This window comes from Pristis pectinata, chromosome 22 (assembly GCF_009764475.1).
Source record: "Pristis pectinata isolate sPriPec2 chromosome 22, sPriPec2.1.pri, whole genome shotgun sequence".
Taxonomy (NCBI): domain Eukaryota; kingdom Metazoa; phylum Chordata; class Chondrichthyes; order Rhinopristiformes; family Pristidae; genus Pristis; species Pristis pectinata.
In genome coordinates this window covers 16,856,711-16,866,203 of record NC_067426.1, presented here as the reverse complement: position 1 = coordinate 16,866,203, position 9,493 = coordinate 16,856,711, and the positions used below count along the sequence as shown (strand labels likewise).

The 9,493-nt window shown below is 43.0% G+C and overlaps 1 protein-coding gene across 5 annotated transcripts in view; it reads left to right on the top strand.

The window, feature by feature from the left end:
• The first annotated feature begins 331 nt into the window (after positions 1 to 331).
• The window catches only part of LOC127581581 (CD276 antigen-like), a 39,067-nt gene continuing 29,905 nt past the window's right edge, over positions 332 to 9,493 (top strand). For 3 of the 5 annotated variants that reach the window (XM_052036065.1, XM_052036063.1, XM_052036064.1), the window contains exons 1-4: positions 332 to 459; positions 1,869 to 1,940; positions 3,093 to 3,437; positions 5,154 to 5,438. In XM_052036065.1, the coding sequence (XP_051892025.1) occupies positions 1,895 to 1,940; positions 3,093 to 3,437; positions 5,154 to 5,438 (676 nt within the window). In that variant the 5' untranslated portion in view covers positions 332 to 459; positions 1,869 to 1,894. Of the gene's footprint in view, positions 460 to 1,868; positions 1,941 to 3,092; positions 3,438 to 5,153; positions 5,439 to 6,545; positions 9,057 to 9,493 lie in introns of those variants that run through there. The other 2 variants (XM_052036061.1, XM_052036060.1) reach the window with 2 other exon arrangements.

Here is a 9,493-nt window from a genome sequence, read left to right as displayed (position 1 = left end):
TGTGGAGGGAAATGGACAACCTACATTTGGGATGGAGACCCCGCATGCCTGATCAGGGCGGGCAGTTTGTAAAGAGCCCCAAGTAAACCATGCTAATATTTGAAGTGTGAGCAATGTTTACGTTTGCAACAACTTGGCTTTTTCCCCGGAATACCGATTGCACATTCATTTGGTGGTTTCTAGTTTTGCATCAGATTTTAGAGTCGATACTGTATTGATTACGCGTTTGCACTGATCGGTAGGACCGTGTGATCAGAGAGAAACCGCCCAGGGCATTCCTGGCCAGACGCTGAGTGCATGGGCGTGGGAGGGGACTGATAACGTGTGTTGTGTTTATTTCTCTTCCTGACAACGGGAACTACGTGTTTCATATTTGAAAAGAACACTGCACCCGGGACGATGGGACTCCCGTTTCCTTCGCCTGTGAGCTCAGCGCTGGATCGAAATCGGCCGGAGAAGGTAACTAACTAACTTTCTTGGAGTCCAAGTGTGGAGGGAGAGGGGAGTCGGCGGCGGGTGTCCCAGGCTTGCAACATTTGCAGCAGTGTCCCGGAGTTTGGAACAGTAGCGCAGGGGGGAGTGGACGGGGAAACATTCCCGAGACAGGCGCCTCTTGTCCCAGGGAGCGGAGACTGCGCTTTACGTGCCGGGTCGAGCTGGCTGCCGGTCCCGATCAAGCACCGAACAGTTTTCATTCCGCTGGGCGGAGACGCTCCTTGTACGGGCTGCGTCCCCTGCCCTGCCCTCATAGAACAGTACAGACAGGAACCGGCCCCCGGGTCCACCATGTCTGTGCCGAACACCACGCCAAATTAAACTCGATCTCTTCTGCCTCCCTTTCCTGCATATTCATGTGTCTATCTAAAAGCCTTCTAAACACCCCTATCGCTTCACTTCTACCGTTACCTCTGGCAGCCTCCTTTAAACTCCCTCACCCCCACCTCAAATGCATGTCCTCTGGTACTTGACATTTCTACCCTGGGGAAAAAAGATTCTTACTGTCTACCCTATCTATGCCTCTCATAACTTTAAAAACCTATCAGGTCTCCCCTCTGCCTCTGATGCTCCAGAGAAGACAACCCAAGTTTATCCATCCTCTCCTGACAGCTCATGCCCTCTAATCCAGGCAGCAGCCTGTACGCATTCCAAAGCCTCCACACCCTTCCTGTCAGGACTCTCTGTAAACCAGTGAGGGGAGTCCCCAGTGGAGTTCGCTAGACATGGGAGTCCTCCTCCTTCACTACAGGGATGGAGAGTGCTGCACAGTGCAATCCCATGAAGCAGGTGTTTAATTAGTCAGTCGCTGGTGCACATCTGTAGCCAGGTGACAGTCTTTACCTTCAGATCCTGTACTTGGGGAGCTGCCCCATCAAGTACTCAGACAGACTCCTCCAGGCTGCAGAATTTGCAGATGGTCTGGGAGTACTTGAAGTGAAAGGGGGTGGTGGTTGGTTGGAGGATCTCCTCGTTTGTCTGCCCCTGGGCCTGGCCACTGTTGCCACTTGCAGGTCCAAGCAGCGGGCCGTCGAAGGGTCTGCCCAAGCAGTCCCGATACAGTCCACTGTGGGAGCACCACTGGCTCGCTGGAGGAGCTGGGGAGCATCCTGAAGAGCAAGGGTCGCATTTTAATCTAAATTGTTGTAAAAAATGTAAAGTTTTAAAGGAAACTGTTGGGGCTTTGTGGGGAAGGGTCACAGACTGGGATATGGTGCCTCTCATTGCCTGACGGCCCAGCATTTTATCACTGATTGCAACTAATCATATATAGAATGACCAATTAGTGCAAAGACATGCTTACTAAAGTGTATGAAATGTTATGTTACTGTATAACTGCCATCTCTAGTCATAGTCTTTGTACTTCCTTTAAGGTTTATTTTGAAGAACAGCTTTGAGAATGTTCCTTAATCTTCTTACTGTATGGATGCCACTCGGAATTGGTGGTAAGTTGTAAATAACTTAGTAATTCTAAGAACAGAAGAAACTATGAGCAGGAGTGGGCCGCTCCAGCCTGCCCCAGTGTTCATATGATCATAGTTGACTATATGCCCCAGGCCTCAACTCCAACTCCTCTTCTGTGCCAGTTCCCCTTGGCCCTCAATTCTCTGGTCTTTCAAACTTTTATCTATCCCCTGTTTAAGTACCTCCTGTGACCCGGCCTCCACAACCCTCTGCAGTAGAGAATTCCAGAGATTCACCACCGTCTGCAGGAAGATGAACCTTAGTTTAAGTGGCTGCCCCTTATCACATAACATGTCGCCCTATTCAAGTCTGTCCCACTAATGAAAATGCCTCAATATCTACCCTGCCACATCCCCTTTAATAAGATAGCCCCGAATCTGAAAAGAACCCTCTCACCCCAGGAGTTATTTTTGGACTGCCTCCAATGTAGGATATCCTTTCCAAAAACTATACTCAGTACTCCAGCTGCAGCTTGTACACTGGTAATGATACTGTTGTTTTTCTGAACTGCCAAACCTCTTGCAATAAAGGCCAATATCCCATTTGCCTTGCCAACTACCTGCTGTACCTGCATTCTAATGTTTTGTGTGCCATGCACAAGAGCACCTGGATCCTTCTGCACTTCACTCATTTGCCGTCTCTCTTCACTTAGATAATAATCTGCCTTTTGATTCCTCCTACTGAAATGCATAAATTCACACTTTCCTACATTAAACTCCATTTGCCAGGTTTTTGCCCATTCACTCAACCTATCTCTAACCTGTTGCAGAGTCCGTATCTCCTCATTGCAGCATGCCCCCATATCTATTTTTGTGTCATTGGAGAATTAAAGGTGATCTTTTGCTCTGGCCCTTTGTTACTGTTTGGTGTTTGTACTGAACCATACCAAGGATTTTTTTTTTAATTAACTGTTTTAAAATCAGCTTCCATTTACAACCAACCAATTGAATGAGCAGGTCAGCACAGGGTGAAGTTATCACTCATTGAACTCTGTTAACTCTTGAGATGTAAACAAGGTTTAGGTCTGAAACAACTTGGCTCTTTCTGCAGTTACTGAAGTGCATGTGTTCTTGAAGCATTTTCTGTTTTTCTTTTAGGTTTCTGATATTTTATTCTTTCTCTTTAACTTCCAGTTGTTTCCAAGCCCAGCACGGCTAATAAAGTTGTTACAGCCATCCAGGGCCAGTTTGTCATGCTGGGATGCAGTTTGACTGAGTCATCTTTGGAGCATTGCACTGTCGTCTGGCAGCGAAGGGACAATAATAAGGTTGTCCACAGCTATTACTATAAAAAAGATCAGAATACCAATCAGGATCTACAATATGCGGGCAGAACAAGTCTATTCCCAGAAGAGCTTAAGAATGGAAATGCTTCCCTGAAACTTAGAGAAGTAAAATTACAGGATTCCGGATTGTACGAATGTTACGTCTCGTGCAAAGCTGGGCAGGTTGAAAATCTTCTGTCTGTCAACGTTGCAGGTATATTTTTCAATTTACATTTTTAAATCTTCCCTGAAAATGCCGCTTCACACTTGGTTCATGTTGTCAGGAATATAAGATCTCTCTTTGTTGAAAATAAGCAGTTAACAAGCCATTTAAGACAAGATATCTTTATTAGTCGCAGGTACATCAAAACAGACAGTGAAATTTGTGTTGAGTGTTCTGCAGGCAGCCCACAAGTGTCACCACGCTTCAGGCGCCAACATAGCCTGCCCACAACTTCCTAACCCGTATGTCTTTGGAATGTGGGAGGAAACTGGAGCACCCAGAGGAAACCCACGCAGATGCGGGGAGAACGTACAAACTCCTTACAGACAGCGGTGGGAATTGAACCTAGGTCGCTGGCGCTGTAATAGCGTTACGCTAACTGCTGCACTACAGTGCCTGCCCTTTGAACTTCTCATTGAGCTAATGCAAGCCATTATTTAGCATTAGTAGACACTATTGGAGAATTTTAAACATTTTCGTTTTCCAAGACCAATTGGGGGTATTTACTACATTGGAACATTCTGTCTTACAGTGCCTCAAAAGTGCATGGGAGACTAATTTTTCTGGTCCTCTTTCCTGGTCTAATTATGGTCTGGATACAGCTCTAGAACTCCTGCTGTAAAGAAGTGTCAGGCAGTGAGAAACAGCTAGAGCAGCTGAAGATCTGTAAGGTGAAGATTTTAAAATAAAACAGTTTTGGTTCTCTTTTAGCTCTTTTTCCCTTTACAGCCTTAAACTCAAGTCTGCCGACATCCTGCGGTGTCTGCATACCCGAGTTCCCTGGGCAACAGAGGAAAATGAAGTGCATAGGCCCTGAATTCTTTTCAGTCAAATGAATCCTTTGTGCCCCATGTCTACTGCAGTCACAGCTCTTACCCCACTCCACAGCACATGCCCAAGAAATCCTAAGACAATCCAAAGGAGGCAGATTCCTGCACAATTCACTTTGCCCCTTTGTGCCCAGTGAACTGGTGTTTCCTGGGCTAAAAGTAAAGATAATCTGCCCATAATATATTGAAATTACAACCAAATCTTGATTCTCTAAGCAAGTCCAACCTATGTAATACTTGAACATTCTCCGAAGAATAGCAGCTGTAATATAATAAGAACTTACTAAACCTCTTGGTATTTATCAGCTTTTATTCATTCAGTCTCTGTTGGTTTTTGTTCTAAAAAATAGATTTCTGTTATTCTTGCTCCCTAGTGCCAAATGTTGCTATTGAAGTGCAGGTTTGACTTCCATTTACTTAGTTCAGCTCTACTTGTAAAGTAAGCAGTCAAGGTTGTAAACAGTACACAGGCTGTGCCCATGTTACGAACCTCTGACTTGTGGAAACATGTACATATGAATGAGCTCCCATAATATTACTAAGTTAAAATATTCAAACATATGTACATACGTTTGTGCCTATGAACAACAGAACTAGCTTCTTCTCTCTCCACTTTTAGAAATTCTTTCTTATCGGTCTTATGTACTTTTGATGCCATTCATTACACTACTTTGAAGGCACGGCTACCATATTCAGTGATTTTTTTTGTACTTCCTGACATGGAGAAAATCAACTTATGGGCGTCTGTAAAAACATAACCCATTCGATACCCTGTACAGTTCTGTCAATCAAACATGTGCTAAAGACTTTTTCAGCAATAGCACTGTGTCATTTATTAGTGAAGAAGCTAGAATTAATCATTGTTTTACTTTTACAGCATATTATGATGAGCCAGTTTTGTGGATCAAGCAGAAATTGTCCGGCTGCCTTTTAACATTCGAGTCGTATGGCTTCCCTAAGGCTGATGTTTCTTGGTACAGTGGAGATAATCTGAATCATTCCCTTCCATCCAAATATACATTCCAAATATCTGAAGATGGTCTGTACAAAGTCCAAAGCACAATGGAAATCAATGTCAGAGAAAGAACTTCAAACTATACATTTGTGCTAAGAAATGCTGCTCTCAATCAAACTATTTTGAGGACACTAAGTCTTTCTTCAGGTAAGCCATTGCTTTCTTCCTCTCATTAACTTTCTTTCTTACGGTACCAGGCCATTATCACTCTGAGGAGAGGTTCTTACTTACATGACGAAAATAAAATCAAGTTTTAGTAGGACAGTCATCAGTAGAATTGAGGGGCTGTACTTGGTCTTATGTTCAACCTTCTGTCCCAGAATGAGTCACTGATGACCTAGAGCACTTTGTCCATTAGCCATATGTATAATGCTGACCTATCATCTTCTCTGCAAGTGTGACTGCATTGCCCAGATTGACTAAGTTCCCACTTACTTTCTTCCTATTCCCCACTTTGAACTTGCTTACAGAAACTGGCTCCAACCTCAGTGGTCAGAGTCCCAGAGTCAGAGTCCCATCATACTGTGGAGGGGGGAGGAGGAGGGGGCACTGTGATGCACAACAAGTCCAGTCACAAAACTGCTAGAAAGAAACCTTTGGGCCTTGGCATTTTGTAATGTTCAAAAACTAGTTAAAAATAAACTAAGAAAAGTTTTAAAACTTTAAAATCCCTGAATATAATTAAAACCATTTAATTCAATAAATGTAAGTACTTGGTCCCTCACAGCATTCTTGTCCATTCATATGAATGGAGATGTGTTCCTACACCAGCTCTAACCTCTCACAGTTTCTCTGAGCAGATTCCCTAGTGCAATTGCTGAGGAATTGCTGCCACTGATAGAGTGTGGTCAGTAAAACTCTTGTAGTCAGGTGTACAAACTCTTGAATCCTGGACTTGGTAGCACTTATCCAGAGAATCTCTGGTAATTCTATACAGAAATGCTGTAAGTTCCCCACAATATCCCAGCAGATCCCTGGACAGATTTGGCTACCAGAGGTGCTGGAATCTTCAATAATCACGAATGAGTCGTCAATTAATTTATGAAACAATATAAAAGAATAAATCAATTTACATTGCCACTGTATTTCAGCTAAGAATTTGATAATGTCCCCATGCTGTTCATTCCTGTTAATTCAACCCCTCCCCCAATAGTCACTGAATCAAACCTCAGAACTTCTGTGTATTTTTTAATGCAGCTGTATTTTTTAACTTTTTTCTTCAATTAATTAAAAACCTTCTCCCTCTTCTTTCAGAAAATTTCACCGGAACCTGTGGCTTTTCCAGAAATAATGCTTTCCTCACAAGCTGCATTCTTTTGATAGGACTCATAATGCTTATTTTATTACATATATGCTCCTGCACTAAATTAAGGAAAATGAAAAAAAATAATGTTGAGCTAACATGAGACCACTCTGCATTCAAGAGGTCTTGCTGCAGTACCAGCTCAGTGAGAGGTATAATTGCAGGGCGTTTTGGTTAATAATATGTATGTCCTGAGTTGACTTAGTTCCAGTGATGTGTCTGAATGGTTGGGATGTTGATGAGTGACTCAGTAACAAGCAGGAATTGGGGTCTGAGTGATATGCATGTAATAGTATTGTGGCAACTATCGGTATTCTTACTGCGTGATTGTGATTCTATGATTATATGGTTTCACATTGCAATGGGATTTGGAGATGGAGCTATAATCATGCTGAATGCTCCATGTGCAATGGTTTTGAAAGATCCAGCTACAATCAGGCTGAGGATTCCACATCTGATGGGACAGATGGATCTGTCTACAATCATGTTGATAGTTCCATATGTAATGGAGTTGTAGGATCTACCCAAAGATGTGCGGAGAGTTATATGTGCAATGGGATTGAGGAATCCACCAACAATCTCATTAAATGTTCTCCATGTAATGGGGTTGAGGGATCTACCTAGAATTACTCTGAGAGGTCTAACCATAATGGGATTGAGGGGGTTCTGCCTTCAATCATATGCAGTGGGATTGGGTTATCTGCCTATAATCATGCTGAGAGTTCCATAGAACATAGAACAATACAGCACAATACAGGCCCTTCAGCCCACCATGTTGTGCCAACCTTCAAACCACTCCTAAGACTATCTAACCCCTTCCTCCCACATATCCCTCTATCTTAGATTCCTCCATATGCTTATCTAACAATCTCTTGAACTTGCCCAAAGTATCAGCCTCCACCACCACCCCAGGCAGCACATTCCATGCACCAACCACTCTCTGGGTGAAAAACCTCCCTCTGACGTCTCCCTTGAACTTCCCACCCATTACCTTAAAGCCATGCCCTCTTGCATTGAGCATTGGTGCCCTGGGAAAGAGGCGCTGGCTGTCCACTCTATCTATTCCTCTTAATATTTTGTATACCTCTATCATGTCTCCCCTCATCCTCTTCCTTTCCAATGAGTAAAGCCCTAGCTCCTTTAGTCTCTCCTCATAATCCATACTCTTTAATCCAGGCAGCATCCTGGTAAATCTCCTCTGCGCCCTTTCCAACGCCTCCACATCCTTCCTATAATGAGGCGACCAGAACTGGACACAGTACTCTAAGTGTAGTCTAACCAGAGTTTTGTAAAGCTGCATCATTACTTCGCGGCTCTTAAACTCGATCCCACAACTTATGAAAGCTAACATCCCATAAGCTTTCTTAACTACCCTATCTACCTGTGTGACAACTTTCAGTGATCTGTGGACATGAACCCCCAGATCCCTCTGCTCCTCTACACTGCCCAGAATCCTGCCATTTACTTTGTATTCCACCTTGGAGTTTGTCTTTCCAAAGTGTACCACCTCAAACTTCTCTGGATTGAACTCCATCTGCCACTTCTCAGCCCAGCTCTGCGTCCTATCAATATCCCTCTGTAAGCTTCAACAGTCCTCCACACTATCCACACCACAGATCTTTGTGTCATCTGCAAACTTGCTAACCCACCCTTCCTCCCCCTGATCTCTAAGTCATCAATAAATATCACAAAAAGTAGGGGTCCCAGAACCGATCCCTGTGGGATACAAGTAGTCATAGCCCTCCAATCTGAATGCACTCCCTCCACCACAACCCTCTGCTTTCTACACATGCACATTGGATTTGGAGTATCTGTCTAATCATAATGAGAGTCCTAGATTTAATGGGATTCAGGAAATAGGTACAATCATGTTATGTTCCACATGCAGACAAATCCCTCAATTCTTTTACAATCATCCTATGTCATGTGTAATGGGATTGAAAGATCACCCGAAATCATGAGGAGTGACCACAAATAATGGGATTGGGGCGTCCCTCTGTATCCGGAGCGATCAGAGTTTATCGATTATAAAGATGGTTCTGTATTCATGAGTTTGTGTGATCACCTATAATCATGAACGATGTTCCAAATGTTAAATTTACTCTTGAGTGACTGAGAACTAATGGATACGAAAAATCTTCCTCTGTGTGATAGCGTTGAAAGGTTCACGCGAGTGTGTAAGGACGTGGTGCTACTTTCAGAGTGCAAGATGAACTGGTTGAGAAAATTATTCACAACAACGTGAGAATAAGAGGAAGAATGTTTAAAGACTAATTGTGCTTTAAAAATATGAAAAGTAGTTAAATGAAGAAAAAGCTGTAATTGTGATCAATGATTTCTGGATTCTGGCTGTACTGTATGCTTGGAAACATTATCCTGATTCCTAACTAACTATCTAACTTGCTTTAATTATTAATTATGTTCTTTATTTTATACCTAATGAAGTAATTTGATAAACTAAAGTACCTATGGCATTCATTCTTCATATTATTTATAACAGTGCAGGGATCCATGTTGCTGACTCAGTACTGTGCTGTTGAGAGCATGGGACTGGAAGGTTGATGAAAAGGTATAGTGGGAAGGAAAAGGGTGATTAAAGCAACAGTCAGCAAGATGTATTCTATCCCTTAATAGAGCATCCTATTCACCAGCACGAGTGCCTTATCATAGCATCAGGTTTTTTCCCTTCCTTTGCAGATGGGGCATTTTTATTGTTTTTTTTTCTTTTGTTTTTACAACGCATGATGCCATTTGGCCCATCTAGTCCATGCCAGTTATCAAAAACTCCATCAATCCGATTTCCCCACTTATTTCTGTGTAACCTGTTCCCTCACACATGCCCATCAACTCCACTCCAATTCTCCAACCACCCACCTACACCACAGATAATTTACAGTGG